Source organism: Equus caballus, chromosome 1 (assembly GCF_041296265.1).
Source record: "Equus caballus isolate H_3958 breed thoroughbred chromosome 1, TB-T2T, whole genome shotgun sequence".
Classification (NCBI taxonomy): domain Eukaryota; kingdom Metazoa; phylum Chordata; class Mammalia; order Perissodactyla; family Equidae; genus Equus; species Equus caballus.
In genome coordinates this window covers 173,719,267-173,735,611 of record NC_091684.1, presented here as the reverse complement: position 1 = coordinate 173,735,611, position 16,345 = coordinate 173,719,267, and the positions used below count along the sequence as shown (strand labels likewise).

General features: G+C 39.0%; 2 protein-coding genes across 2 annotated transcripts; both read right to left on the bottom strand.

Moving 5' to 3' along the window:
- Nucleotides 1–1,373: 1,373 nt before the first annotated feature.
- OR6E1F (olfactory receptor family 6 subfamily E member 1F) lies at nt 1,374–2,351 on the bottom strand. The gene has a single exon (XM_005603385.3). The coding sequence runs from the start codon at nt 2,349–2,351 to the stop codon at nt 1,374–1,376; it is 978 nt and encodes a 325-aa protein (XP_005603442.3).
- Nucleotides 2,352–11,896: 9,545 nt separating this feature from the next.
- On the bottom strand, nt 11,897–12,880 carry OR6E1H (olfactory receptor family 6 subfamily E member 1H). Its single transcript, XM_001490295.4, has one exon. It carries the CDS (start codon nt 12,878–12,880, stop codon nt 11,897–11,899), a length of 984 nt encoding a protein of 327 aa, XP_001490345.4.
- Between the last annotated feature and the right edge of the window lie 3,465 nt (nt 12,881–16,345).

Below are 16,345 nucleotides of genomic sequence, written 5' to 3'. Positions count from 1 at the left end.
TATATGGTAATTTGTCTAATTAAGTTTAGTATTTCTTTTAAGATTTTTGAAAATTCTCTTTTTCTAGGAAATCACCATTCCCTCTTGGTTTTCAAATTTGTCACTGAAGAGTTACACATGATATTTTCTTATACAAATCATTGTTTCCCTGAATTATGGTTATTTCTGTACTTTCTATCTTCCTTATTAGAGTTCGAATTCTTCAAAGGCATAGATTAAGTATTTTCTCCCAGACCACACAGTACTTTTCCTTGAACATGGCATTTGCATAATGAATATTTTGGAATAATTTAATATGTTAATTAATTTCATTATTTAACATTTGTTTATCGATGTGGCTTTCTTTTTGTCTTCATCAAAATAGTGAGGATCTTAGTAACAAATTTCAATAGGTCAAATATCATATTTAAGTTTATATAAGATTTTATATAACATTTTGAATACAAAATTTACATCATTTTGAATAAAAATGCTTTTGTTGATTAGTAGTTTGAAATCAAAAAGGAAGAGAGAGGTGGGGTGAGAAATGGAGGAAAGGAACTAACATTTATTGAGTACTTACTATGTTCCAGTGACTTTTTTTTCTTTTTCCTCAGTAAGATTAGCCCTGAGCTAACATCTCAGTCTCCCTCTATTTTGTAAGTGGGTTGCCACAACAGCACGGCTGATGAGTGGTATAGGTCTGCGCCCGGGATGCAGACCCATGAACCCGAGCTGCTGAAGATGAGCACGCTGAACCCAACCATGGGGCGTGCCCTGCCAGTGACTTTTTAAGGCACTCTGCATAGACTGTGTCATTTGATTTTCATCATAATCTTTTGGAATGGACATCATCATCTCCATTTTATAGATGAGAAAACTGGTAGGTGGAAGAGTCTTCATCAATAGGAATGAGGAATTTCTACGAATTTTAATGCTAAAAAAGCATATATGCAAATAGTAAGCAATGAGCCTCAGGGTGAAATGAGAATGATCCCAACTAAGGACTGTTCTCCTCTCCGCTGGAGAAACAGACACAAAGCAATGAATCAGTCTGCAAGTACTTGCTGAGTATTTATATGGTGTATGACAATGGTTTGATGCTTGAAGCTAATGGTGAATTACAGAGCTAGACCCTGCCCTCAAAGAGTTTGCTCTATTCTGCTGGGAAGCCAGGCAGACACAGATAGAACAAACAGAAATATTCAAATATGGTAATTAAGAAAAATGCCTTGAGGGTCTATATAGCTTCTGAGTTTATGCTGAGTTGCGTAGTGACTGGCACCAAGAAACATTTCATTTTTCTGAATGGGAAATTCTCGATTTCTTACAGGGGCCTGATATTTCCTTAGCTTTTCTGGGAATCCTAGCTTTAGCCTCTTGGTTCCACAGCTTTATAAGAAGAGCTTGTTCATCTGCTCCCTAAACACTTGCTTCACCTGTTTGTTCCTCAGGGTGTAGATGAAGGGGTTGAGCATCGGGGTCACCACGGTGTTGAGCAAAGCCACCACCTTGTTTCTATCTTCCCCCTGGTCACCCTTGTCTGACCGGATGTACATGAAGATGCAGCTTCCATAGAAGAGAGACACAACAATGATGTGAGAGGAGCAGGTTGAGAAGGCTTTCTGCTTCTCCTTGGCTGAGGGGATGCGCAGGATGGTGTGGAAGATGTGTCCATAGCAGATGGCTGTCACGGACAGAGTGCCTAGTAAGTTGACATTGGCCACAATAAACCCAAGAAGCTCTATCAGACTTGTGTCTGCACATATGAGTTCCAGGAGTGGAAAGTTGTCACAGAAGAAGTGATTAATGATATTGGGGCCACAGAATGGCTGCTGAAATAGGATGAAACTTGGAACAATGATGAGAAGGAATCCTGCCAACCATGAAGAAAGAACCAGCTGGACACAGACCCTTTTGCTCATGATGGTGGCATAACGCAAGGGATTACATATGGCCACATACCTGTCAAAGGACATCACCGCCAGTAAGAAAAACTCTGTGGTGCCCAGGAAGAAATAGAGGAAACTTTGTAAGAAACAGCCTGGGAGGGATATGGTCTTGTACCCAGTCAGGATGTTGGTCAGCATCTTGGGGAAGATGACAGAGGTGAACCAGATCTCCAGGACAGCAAAGTTGCGGAGGAAGTAGTACATGGGGGTATGGAGGTGTCTGTCCATGAGGGTGATGACCATGATGAGGAGATTCCCCAGTAGAGTGAGGAGGTAGGTCAGGAGGAGCCCCAGGAAGATGAGCATCTGCAGCTCACAGGCATCTGAGAGCCCTAGCAGGACAAACTCGGTGACTGTGGTGTGGTTCCCCATGGCTCTTCTGATCTCTGTTGGAGATGGTGCATCAGAGGTGTGCAGCATCAGAAGTCATGATGTTCTGGGGATCTGAGGACATTTGGAAGTGAAAGTCAAGAGGGATGAGGGTGGCATTTTGAGCTGAAGGAACCCTGTTTTGTCTGAAGGACATATCTTCCCCCCACTGACTACTCAAGCTTATTTTGCCGAGCTTCTGGGGGTATCTGTCTCATGCTTGCTCCCGGCTGTGTCTGTATGTTAGAGGAGAAAGTGGTGATTTGGAGGTGGCCTTTGTAAGGTCTCAATCCAAAAATTATCCTGGCTTACATTTTTAAATGAAACTTTTATTCCTAATTCCTTAATGCATTCTTTTGCCCCTAAGATTATCACCTCTTTCAATAGCTTTTACTTTTATCTCTGCTCCAATATTGGGTCTTCTTTCATAAGTAGTTCATTTGAGGGTGGTAAACTTTCTGCTTAACTAAGCCATTCACTACATGGATCTACATCATGAGGTAAACTGGATAAAATAGACACTGTTTGCTGTTTCAAGATTACCTGGATCTTTGATGCCTTTTAGTAATATTTGGATTAATAAAAAGGAAAAATGAAATCTATGAGAGAAAAGAACAACACTCCCTAATCAAAAAAAGAAAAATCCAAGTAATAGATGCATAAATAAAAATTCCTTAGTGGGAGTTTGGTATTCAAGGTTTTTAGCGATCTGTTCCCAAATGATATTTCCAGGTTCTTCTCCCATTACATCCTCTCATGGGCTCTAGATACAATAATTACTCCTTGCGTTCTTTGGATTCTTTATCCATTTTATGCACATGGTATTTTTTCAGCTTGGCATCATCAGCCTTTCAAATCCTATTTATCCTTTAAGTCTGTCTTCAATAAGTGCTATGATTTCTATGAAGATTTCTCTTCTGAATGAATGAGTCTTTCCTCTGTATCCCTCAATTTTATTATAGTTCATTTAATTTTTATCATATTTTATATTTGTTTTTCACTTGTTGCTCATTGAGTGAAAATTTTCTTTATTACTCATTGCATTTTCCACAGCCCTTAGAACAAGTTTTTTGAAAAACTTTGCTTTAATAATCATTTATTGAATGAGTGAATAACAACTCAAATGTCTGAGAGATGGATTTGATGACGTTTGAAACACCAGGGGAAAGGATATACTTAATGTAGTGTTTCCTAGTGGACGGCAACCCTGCAGAGTTATATGCCGTGTAGTCTTAAGTCAGTTTATCTGAAGAGAGTTTGCTTTTCCTCATGAGAAAGTGAAGATGGCTCACCACAAAGGTTTTCTAAGGGAGACGCTCCATCTTTGAGAGTGTCTAGAGTTTGAGCTAGTAAATAGGCAGAGGTCTAGGTGGGTCTGCTAGAGTGCTCCCAGCAGTGAAACCCCTAAAATTCTTAAAAAGATCTCTCTTTAAAAATCAGCATCCCTGGAAGTTTCCTTCCTTGAACATTATCAACTACTACCTTAATTATCAGGCAGAGCAGTAGCAAGAACTATTTGCCAGTCACTGGAGAGTAAGATTGGGACCCAGTTTAGGAACTTGAGATGAAAGAGATGCTGATGGATATTTGAGAGCATGAAATAGTAAAGTGTATAAACTTTCCTTTTTTATGGTTTTCCCTTCTTTTTAGCTACTGTATTCAAAACCATTCCACAAACTACCATTATATGTAATATTTGTTGACAGTTAATAGAGAAGACAGAATAGTCAATTAGCCTCTGAGGATATAACTAGAGCCATTCCTCACTGGCCATTTCTAGGCTGAACATTGTCTAGATTCATCAGTGAATTGAAAAGGAAGTCTCTGCAGCTTAATCATTTGGTTCAAACATGAGCCCTGGTGGCCAAGGAGCTTATCCGGCTCTTTCCAGAGCAAAAGCCAAATCCAGCATTAAGGTGATACCCAGAAACATCATCAGGAGCTGAGACAATCTGTGTTATTTAGGCAAAGTCCTGGATGGGACGCATTGGGAGAAAGGTAGGAATAGAGACTAAGATGAGGATGAGATTTATGTGACTGAGAGGGGAGGAGAAAGCTCTAGATTCATACTCAGTCATGAACCTGGCACAGAGAATACATGAAAACCCATTGTGGGAAAGGCCCAGTGGGAAAGTGTCTATGATGCCCTGGAGGTTTGTCCTGCCATGGCTGGAACTGCATGGGCTTCTGGACAGAGCTAGTACACTTAGAAGGAGTGTGAGGTCTTCTCCTTCTAAGGAAAAGCATTTAGACTTTCACCCAGACTCGATGTTGTTCAGAGCTTTGGGTTTTCCAAGGGAACAGTTACACAGAAAACAAGTTGGAACAGGCAAAGTTTCTCAATGCGAATGAATACCTTAATGGCTCTGACTGGATAAACAGTGACTTGTCTAGCATTGACCTGGATGGTGGGGCTAAAGGTACAAATGAGACCCAGTGTGTGTACTCTATGTGCCACATCTTATAAAGGAATATAAAAAACAAGTGCCAGAGAGGAGAGTTTGAGGAAGCCACTTCTGCTCTGCCATCCTGTGCAGTCCCAAAGTGGAGTTAACCCCACAGGTCGAGGGTCAGGTGTCCAGTAGCCCTCTGGGGATGTTCCAATCAGATCATTCCAAATACATTACTCACAGGATTGCAGAAGATACCTGGTTCTTGTGGATATTTCTTGAGGTTGCAATATTGTCAGTGTGCTCTAAATGCAGATCTGATACTACTCGTGTGAGATATCTCTCTCATGAATTTGATGGCATTCTCTGAAAATATCTATCCTTTCCAAAGCTTCCAGTAGGGTCAGCAGCATTCCCTGGGTAAGAGAATGGTTTCCTTGTACTTTGCCAACATTCAGCTCACAGGATCAGATGAGTCCAGAATGTTCTGAAATCTTCCATTTTCAGCAAGCTCATCCTGGGGAAAGCCGTGGAAGAGTACAGTTCTCATTTGCTGCAATCCTCCTTCGTCCTCCTCTTGGACAACGGGGGTGATTTTAACTGATAAAGACTTTTATTGCATCCTCTCATGGGCCCAGTCTCTATGAGGTGATATTTCTTCTGTGGCCAGTGTGACTCCAGGAGACAGTGGGTGAGCTACTGCTGGATAAAACACATCTCTTTGTGGAGGTGACATCAGGGCTGAAAGACTTGGGTTGCAACTTTGTTTTCTTAAGGGATCTGCTGTTCTTCCAAGTTTGGTGGGGTTTGGGATCCCCGGAGAATTATAGTGTAATGAGCCTCACTCAGGCTCGTCCCAACTCTCTTGGCTGTTACCTCACTACAACTTTGCAAACAAAAGTTTCTGTTGTTTGTTGAGATCGAGAATAACAGTTACATTTAGTTAAAGTAATAAATCTAATTATGCCTCTGAAATTGGTGCTCCTGTCTAATATTAGGCAGCTCTGTTGTTACATGGATGTAAGGAACTATCACAAGTAATCCAGACCCTTGGCTAATGCGATTGTGATCCCTACCTCACTAGGGCTGGGAGATGGTAGACCGTGGGGTCCTTGGGGGAAGGGACAAAAGGGAAGGCAAGGAAAAAGTTGGGATTAAGTTTTTCCCCAGCTTTATTGATGACATATAATTGACAAATAAAATGGTATATATTTAAAATGTACAGTGTGATGATTTGATATACATATCTGTTGTGAAATGACCACTATAATGAAGTTAATTAACACATCCATCACCTCACATAATTCCCATTGTGTGTGTGTCTGTGTAGAGAGAATGCTAAAGATCTACTCACTTAGCAAATTTCGTGGATACAATACAGTATTATTAACTACGACCACCATGCTGTATGTTAGCTCCCAGAACTTATTTATCTTATAGCTAGAAGTTTGTATCCTTTGATCGACATCCCATTTTCTCCACCCCTCAGCCCTTGGCAACCACCGTTCTACTCTCTGTTTCTATTAGTTCAACTTTTTATTTGTTTGTTTGTATTCCACATATAAGTGATACCATACAGTATTTGTCTCTCTGTGTCTGGCTTATTTCAATTAGCATTTTGCCCTCCACGTTCATCCATGTTGTTGCACATGGCAGGAATTCCTTCTTTTTTAAGGCTGAATAGTACTCTATTGTTTATATAACACATTTTCTTTATTCATTCATCTGTCAACGGACACTTAGGTTGTTTCCATATCTTTGCTATTGTGAATAATGCTGCAATAAACATAAGAGTGCAGATATCTCTTCAAGATAATGACTCTGTTTCCTTCGGATAAATGCCCAGAAGTGGGATTGCTGGATCATGTGGTAGGTTTACCTGTAATTTCTTGAGGAAACTCCAAGCTGTTTTCCATAGTGACTGTACCAGTTTACGTTCCCACCAAGAGTGTACAGGGCTCTCTTTTCTCCACATCCTTGCTGGTAGTTTTTATTTCTTGTCTTCTTATAATAGCCATCCTAACAGGTGTGAGGTGATTTCTCATTGTGATTTTGATTTGCATTTCCCCAATGACTGTTGATGTTGGGCACCTTTCCACGTGCCTGTTGGCCATTTGTATGTCTTCTTTGGAAAAATGTCTATTTGGTTCCTTTGCCTATATTTTAATCAGGTTATTTATTTATTTTTTTTGCTATTGAGTTGTATGTGTTTTTTGTAAATATTGGAAATTAACCCCTTATGAAATATGTGTTTTGCAAATATTTTCTCCCATTCCATAGGTCACCTTTTCATTTTGTCGATTGTTTTCTTTGATGTGCAGAACCTTTTCAGTTTGATGTAGTCCCATTTGTTTAATTTTGATACTGTTGCTTTTGGTGTCATATCCAAAAAAACCTTTGCCAAGACCAATGTCAAGGAGCTTACTCCCTATTTTTTTGTTTTCATAACTTTACGGTTTTAGGTCTTATGACTAAATACTTAATCCATTTTGAGTTTATTTTTGTGAGTGCTGTAAGAGAGGGGTCCAGTTTCATTCTTTTGCAAGTGATTGTCCCTTCTTCCCAACACCATTTATTGAAGAGACTATCCTTTTCTCCAGTGTGCATTCTTTCCTCACTCACTGAAAATTAATTGACCATATACATATGGGTTTCTTTCTGGGCTTTCTATTTTGTTCTGTTAATCTGTCTGTCTGTTTTTATGCCAGTATCAAACTGTTTTGATTACAAAAGCATTTGAACACTCTTATAATATAATTTGAAATAAGGAAATGTGATGCCTCCAGCTTTGTTCTCTTTCTCAAGATTGCTTTGGCTATTTGGGGTCTTTTATGATTCACAAATTGTGAAATTGCTTTTCTATTTCTGTGAAAAATGCCGTTGGAATTTTGATGGGGATTGCATTGAGTCAGTATATTGCTTTGGGTAGTACAGACATTTTAACAATATTAATTTTTGCAATCCATGAACACAGAGCATCTTTCCGTTTCTTTCATCAGTGTCTTACAGTTTTCATTGTAGAAGTCTTTTACCTCCTTGGTTAAATTTATTCATAATATTTTATTATTTTTGAGGTTGTTGTAAATGGGAGTGCTTTCTTAATTTCTCTTTCTGATAGTTCATTTTTAGTGTATAGAAATGAAACTGATTTTTGAATGTTTATTTTGCATCCTGCAACTTTATGAAATTCATTTATTAGTTCTAACGTTTTTTTGTTAGAGTCTATATTATTTACTATGTTTAATATGTCATCTGCAAATAAAGGCAATTTTACTCTTCCTTTCTGTTTGGATTCTTTTTGTTTCTTTTTCTTGCCCAATTTCTCTGGGCAAGGACTAGGACTTCAGTTCTATGTGAGAGTGGTGAGAGTGGGCATCCTTGTGTTGTTCCTGATCTTAGAGGGAAATATTTCAGATTTTCACTGTCGAATATAATGTTAGCTGTGGGCTTGTAATATATAGCCATTTATTATGTCTAGGTATGTTCCTTCTGTACCCAGCTGAACAGACCAATTACTAGTAAGGACATTGAATCAGTAATCAAAAAACCTCCCAGCAAACAAAAGTCCTGGGCCAGTTGGCTTCAGTGGTGAATTCTACCAAACTATTAAAGAAGAATTAATACCAATTATTCTCAAACTCTTCCAAAAAAGAGAAGAGGCAGGAACACATCCAAACTCATTTAATGAGGCCAACGTGACCTTGATACTAAAGCCAGAAAAAGACACCACAAGAAAAGAAAATTACTGATCAATGTCCTTGATGAACAGTGATGAAAAATCCTGAATAAAATATTAGGTAACTGAATTCAACAGCACAATAAAAGGATCACACACCATGATCAAGCAGGAAATCCTGGGGACTTCCAGGGATGCAAGGATGGTTCAACATCCACAAATAAATAAATGTATATATAACAATGTACACCTGAAACATATAATGTTATAAACCAATGTTACCATAATAAAAAGGAAAATAAATGTGGTACACCACATTCAACCTCCTTTCATGATAAAAACTGCATGTCTTTTATTTCTTCCTCTTACCTATTGCGTTGGCTAGGATCCGCCAGCACAGTGTTGAATAGAAGGTCTAAAAGACTCGTTGCTCAAGTTATGGGGAAAGTATTCAGTCTTTTAACATTTAGAATGATGCTTACCTTAGGTTTTTCATAAGTACTTTTTATCAGCTTGAGGAAATTCTCTTGTATCCTAATTTGTTAAGAGTTTTTTTTTTTTTAAATCATGAATGGATTTTCTTGTCAAATGCTTTTTCTGTGCATAATGAGATGATCATATGGTTTTTCTCCTTTATTCTGCGAATATGATGAATTACACATGATTGATTTTTGGATGTTGAACCAATCTTGTATATGTGGGGTAACCTATAATTGGTCATGATCTTTTTGCTATATTGTTGGAAATAATTTGCAGAATTTTGTTAAGAATTTTTTCTTTCTATGTTCCTGAGGTATATTCGTAATTTTCTGTTTTTGTAATATCTTTGTCTGATTTTGGCATCAGGGTAATGCTGGCCTTATAGGTTAATCTGGGAAGTGTTTCTTCCTCTTCTGTTATCTGAAAGAGTTTGTGTAGCATTGGTATTATCTCTTCCTTAAATAGTAGAATTACCCAGTGAAGCCATCAGCCTGCACTTTTCTTTTTGTGGAGGTTTGTAACTGCAAATGCAATTCTTTAAAAGATATAGGGCTATTGAAGTTATCTACTTTAATTTGAGTGAGCTTAGGTAGTTTGTGTCTTTCAAGAAATTTATTCATCTAACTTGTCAAATATACTGACATATATTACCTTTTGGTGCCTATAGAATCTATAGTGGTGCGCACTCTTTTATTCCTGGTATTGGTAATTTGTGTCTTTTGTCTCCCCTAGGGACCTTCTCCTAGTTTCAAGTCCCGGAGAGAGTCTCCTTTCCATCAGTTCTCATAAGTATTTCTGAATTGAGACTCATTTGGTCTCACCAGTCTGATTTTAGTCATGTCAGCCATCCTTGAGCTGATAACCATGGCTATGCTCTGATTGGCTGGGGATGAAGTCAGCACCACCCTATGTACATGGACTGAGAATGCGAAGGAAATTTCCTGCAAAAAATCAATGTCCTATTACTTTCAGAATGCGGAATGGATGCCAGGCAAGCAGAAAGTACATACGGCTGTTACATCACTTATGTTTTATTTTTTTTTTTTTGAGGAAGATTAGCCCTGAGCTAACTGCTGCCAATCCTCCTCTTTTTTCTGAGGAAGACTGGCCCTGAGCTAACATCTATGCCCATCTTCCTCTACTTTATATGTGAGATGCCTACCACAGCATGGCATGCCAAGCAGTGCCATGTCAGCACCCGGGAGTCGAACCGGTGAACCCCAGGCTGCCAAAGCACAACGTGCGCACTTAACCACTGCGCCACCAGGCGGCCCCTTATGTTTTGTTTTTGACATAAAGAAATCTAAAAATTTTACATAGGCTAATTTATAAATTTATTTTTATGTTTCTTCCATTAAAAAACCCCCTGCACACCTATTTTTACCTAAATTTTCTATGTTTCCATGGTTTATATTTATCTGTTTAATTCATTCCACATTTATTTCAGTTTAAGATATGAATGAGGATCTAACTTAACTTTTTCTCCAAGACTAGGTGATCTCTTAAATTACCTTCATTTATTCAACTTATTCCTTCAGTAAAACATAATACCAGACACTTAACATGGTACTTACTCTGTACCAAGCCCTATGTTGAGCATTCTAACATATATTAATGCATTAATGTTTACAAGGATTCTAAGAAGTAGATGCTATTGTTATCTCCATACATGTAACTGAGATACAAGGAAGTATTGCTTGCTGAAGATCAAATGGCTAATAGGTGGCCGGGATCTGAGCCTAGATAGTTGGCTTCCAGCAGCTGTTCTCAATCTCTGTGCTATGCTGCCTCTCAAAATGATTGAGGTCTATAGCGTGCCTTGCAGCTTCCAGCTTTGCAGCTAGTAGGCTTCTGTAGTACGCTGCATGTTTTTCTTCCCACCAGTTAGTTTTACCAAGAATCAGTTGTTAGTTTTCAAACCTTGATTCAAAAATTGGACTTGTTATTTTAACTGTGTGTTTTAACTAAATAAAGACAAACCAATGAAATGTGAGTGCAAAAACAAAGCTATTTCTGTGAAAACTAATTTGATTTTTTTCAATAAATTCCATAAAACCAGATAATGAAGAAGGTTTTGTTGATTTTGTTGTGGGTAAGAACTGTGAAGATTGGCAAACAAACAAGCAACAAGTGAAAATTCTAGAATTCTGCTCCTAGATAGTTTCTCAAGCGTCTTTAAAATTTTTGTACTACTGAAACAAATACTGAAAATTATAGAGGACGCGTTACAAATGTGGCTCAAACCAGAACGAATACAACAATTATCTCATTTGTTTTCAAAGTAAAGCATACTTATAGATGAGTGAATTCATAGTTGTTTATAGGTTTTAATTTCAAATAAATATTTAAGGAAGGCATGTATCACTTTTAAATCGACTTTCTGCTTTAACAACCCCTCTGCCCCCAATAACGAGCCGAGTACTAGTCTCAGTCTCTTTGAAAGGAAGTCTCCTACCGAGGTTAGCCAATAGTCTTGGCATTAATTGAATTGACCTTCTTTTCTTTACTGATTAGAAAGTCTAATCCTCTGTTAGATCCTCATGTTTACACATTATCTTCCCAGACTATCTACCCAGTTGCGTTGTTCTATTTGCTGGTTCTTGACTTCGTGTTTTAACATATGAACTGTTTATTTTTTATTCAATATGTCTTAGCTATTCTACCTTATTAATTTTTTCATACATATATTTCCAAAGTCTATCATAAAAATAATTTCGTTGAGGATATTTTTATCAGTTTTGAAAGGTTCCAGTGAAGAAGGTATGCTAAGTTTATTATTACACCTTAAAAATGAGGCAAGATTAAGGAACTCAGATACAGGCTAGGATCAGAAACATTAAGACATACCGCAGGCATAGTGGTCTACTGAGTTTTCTGTATTCTCTGACAAGACTTCATGAGCCAATAATGATACATGTAAGGAACCCTTGTGGATTAGATCACAAGCTAAAACACTGTCTAGGAGGTGATAGCTCATGGAGATCAAGATAGGAGCTGCATTTGTAGGGGTTCTGGCAAGAAGGTCACTTTCCCCCTCTCTCAGGTCCGGCTCATCTTTGTGAGAGGAGCTTGCTCATTTGCTCACTAAATACCAGCTTCACCTGTTTGTTCCTCAGGGTGTAGATGAAGGGGTTGAGCATTGGGGTGACCACAGTGCTGAGCAAGGCCACCAGTTTGTTCCTGTCCTCCCCTTGGTCACCCTTGCCTGACCGGAAATATATGAAAAAGCAGCTGCCATAGAAAACAGAAATAACAATGATATGAGAGGAGCAGGTTGAGAAGGCTTTCTGCCTCTCCTTGGCTGAGGGGATGCACAGGATGGTGTGGAGGATATGTCCATAGCAGGTGGCTGTCACCAACAGAGTGCCTATTAAGCTGAAGTTGGCCACAATAAAACCTAGAAGCTCTATCAGACTTGTGTCTGCACATATGAGTTCCAGGAGTGGAAAGCTGTCACAGAAGAAATGATTAATGATATTGGGACCACAGAAGGGCTGCTGAAATATGAGGAAACTTGGAACAATGATGAGAAGGAATCCTGCCGTCCATGAAGAAAGAACCAGCTGGACACAGACCCTTTTGCTCATGATGGTGGCATAACGCAAGGGGTTACATATGGCCACATACCTGTCAAAGGACATCACTGCCAGCAGGAGGAACTCTGTGGTGCCCAGAAGGAAATAGAGGAAAAACTGGAGAAAGCAACTTGCTAGAGAGATGGTATTGTGTCCAGTCAGGATATTGATCAGCATCTTTGGGAAGACGACCGAGGTTAACCAGATCTCCAGGACAGCAAAGTTGCGGAGGAAGTAGTACATGGGGGTGTGCAGGCGCCTGTCCATGAAGGTGATGATCACGATGAGGAGATTCCCCAGTAGAGTGAGGAGGTAGGTCAGGAGGATCCCCAGGAAGATGAGCATCTGCAGCTCACAGGCATCTGAGAGCCCCAGCAGGACAAACTCGGTGATAGTGGTGTGGTTCCCCATGGCTTTTCTGACCTCTGCTGGGGGTGGCCAATTAGAGGTGTGCAGCATCAGGAGTCATGATGTTCTGGGGATCTGAGGACACTTGGAACTGAAAGGCAAGAGTAATGAGTGTGGCATTTGGAGCTGAAGGAGTCCTTTTTTGTCGTTGACCTACTAGCCCCTTTCTCTCCCTCTTCATGCTGGTTGTCCAGATCCCTTATTGAATTAGCATCAGGTCACATAATTTGAGCCAATTTTCTGAGATTCTTTGGAGGAAGTTTTGCCTTTATCAATTCTTTTTATATTTCTCTTGTTCCTGTTAGGAAAATGTGTTAAATCCTTTTCATTCCTTTCCCTTAGGTCAGATGGCATCTTTTCCCATATTTGTCCCAGATATTGTAAGCATTCTCTGAAGTCCATTAAATTCTTTCCCTCCACAAATCGTGTATCCAATGGATCATAGAGCTTTCTTGAAAGCATTGCTGGAGTATTTATTCTAGAGTTTCTTACAGAAGGCATTTAAGTTAGAGAGACTGTGGTTGCACCTGAGTTCCATGATGGACTAACTTATCTGGGGCAGGTCATCTAACCTCACTGAAACTCTGCTTTCTCACTGGGAATAATGACAGTACCTATGCAAAAAGTTCTCCTAGAACTTAAATGAATAATCCATACTGAACACTTAGCACTTAGTGGAAGCTCGCCACAGAGCAAACAGTTGCATGATGTTAGCTATTTTTATTTCTCCCTTTGTGGCCTAAACTCTAGTAGGAAAATAATAAGTAAGAGCAAAATTGAAGAAATAATACTGGGATTTAGGGCAAATGTATTTTAATAAAAAGTTTCAAAAATTTTACCAGCTCATCATGAAAAGTTTGGGAAATATAGAGAAATGAAATAAAAAGCGTCACCCGTAGCCCCACAGAGAGAACATTTAAGATTTTGACTGATCGCTATTGTATTTTTTCTATTCTTATTTAGTGTTGATCAGTTTATATAGCCATGCTCATAGACTATATATTTTGTCTCTCTTTCGTTCCCACGTTACTATAATAAATTTTTGTCATGTTAATACAAACTTTTTAAATTCACTCAAAACATTCTTGCCTTAATAAAATGAGTTTGCAATTACAAACTTTTTGTTAATATTTCATTTAGCGGATATTTTCAGAGGGATGCATGTGTTATGAAAATGACGTATGGGGGGAGAGAGCATGCATTTGTAGATTAGGTATCATGCTTAATATTTAGAGAGAATTTCCTCTATAGTAACGAGAAAGAATAATCGTAATAAATGCTGAAATTCAGCATTCTTCGTTCATTCAATTTCACTTTTAGAGAATGTATCTTTGTTTTAAATGATTCTTATTTGTAGATTTACATTGCTTAATATTGTCCTTAGAGATCTGGATAAGGAACTAGGCAATTTTGTCATTGACTATTCTTTATAGAAATGACAGGTTAAGGCAAGCCTTTGTAGGAAACAGCTGACTCTATCTGAAACAGGAGAGGGAACTAATGTGATAATTTTGCATCAGAAAGACAGTAACACATTACATTATAGCTATGAAAAATATACATTTATATGGATAAGGACTAGATGAGAACATGGAAAAGTGAACATAATTGCCATATAAGGATGGGAGGACAAGATGACTTTTCTTTCTTCTTTTTATATTACTTATACAATACCTTAAATACAAAATCGTAAAAGAAGCCAGCATAGTGAGCCCATTTGGGTTAAGATTTGGGTCTCACATTTCAGGAGAGACAAAGGACAAACAAATGATTGTCCATGAAAATGATGAGAAAAAGCCTTAGAGATTCTGTGACTCATCACCTGGACATGAGCCAGGATATTGAGAACAAGGAATAAAATCAAAGAAATCAGGTGTGCCATAGCCTGCCAGCGGACACATGAAAGCAGATGACAGGCTTCTAGGCAGAGTTTCCAGAGGAATCAGACTCTCCTTCCCCCATTCCAAAAAATGCACCAATGCAGGTCCCCTCATTAGCTTCTAGGTGGGGTGCTTGATTGTGTTCAAGGCAGTTCTGATGATGGAGAATCCTGGTTTTCACAGGAAGCTCCTGGCTTTGCAAAATTACTATACTTCTTTGGCGACTCACCAGAGATTCAAAGTGGAGGAGTCTCCAGAGCTGTAACATGGTCTGCATGTCATGGGCATAGGCAGGTCCTGTCTAATTTGTTCTGCATGGGTCAGCCAGCCTCCATGTTTTCCACCAACCAGTCTCCCTTAAGAAATGTTCCCTGACTCTGTTGTCACTGACACATCCCCTGGTTTCCTCAGAAATGGGCTACCTCTGGGTATTCCTCAGAACTCTTGTGTCCACCAGTTTCTCAGGAAGCTCCTACCGCTCCTGCTCCAACACAATGTCACATGCTGGACCACTTTCCTGAGGAAATGAATGCAGAAACCTAGTTAATTATTCTTCCATCCCCCCTATACTAAGACAGAGACATCCATTGATGCAGATTCATATGACTCATCTTTGAATGGGCTGAAGAGGTTGCTGGCTAAGGCTACATGCCCTCCCTGGGAAATGGTGCTCATAGAGGATTCTGGGGTAAACTACTTATATCAGACTCCTTGTCTCTGTGGAGCTGGCATCAGGCCTGGTCTGCTTGGGGTTCTGTTTGATCTCCATGGAAACTCAGAGATACACAAGGGTACACAGCTCACACTTAACCAATCTAGAGATTCTCTTTCTCTTGCTGCATGGAGCTGTGCTTCCCATGAGATTCATTACCATCAGTTGTAATAGGGACGTAGGAAGATCCCTTACATCTTATTTTCTTCAACTCAGGCGTTGAAAGTATACTTTGTTCTGACTGAGACACTCAGAAACTTCTAATGAAGTTAAATTGTAACCAAAAAAAGCACAGTTATTAAAATAGCCAACAATTTTTTGTTGAGTGTTTATTGTATGAAAAGTGCTGCTCTATATGCTGGAGATACACAGGCAGTCTTACTGGGAAGACAGAAATTAAACAATCACACAAGTCTTTAGTTACTAATGTAACTAGTGTTCTGAGGCAGAGCTCATAGTAGATCCTGAACTAGAGTGAAGGATAAAAGATGTTCCTGATAGAGTTACATAAATTCCTGAAGGATGAGTTAGAGTGTGAAGAACCTTTAATTAATCCATAGTCATCCTTTCCATACATGTTCAGTGAGCATGTACTATGTGCTAGGCATTGTACTATGCAATGAAGATGCCTGTGAATGGTGAATGAAACAGACATGGTCCCTGGTTTCCTGGGGCTTACTCTCCATTTGGGGAATCTTGGTAAGAGGACCTCGGGGCACTCCCCATGCTCATCCTTGGCCAATTCAAGCAAAAACTACTTGGTAATCCTACTTTCTTCTTTTCATCACAAAACTTTTCTCTAGACCAGATAAACTTGGTTGATATAACTTGTAGCACGTGGTATGATTTTAGGAGCCAATGCTGTATTTGAAAAGGCAAATGAGTGACTGGCTTTCAACTCTCTCTTTTAAATGCATTAGTGAG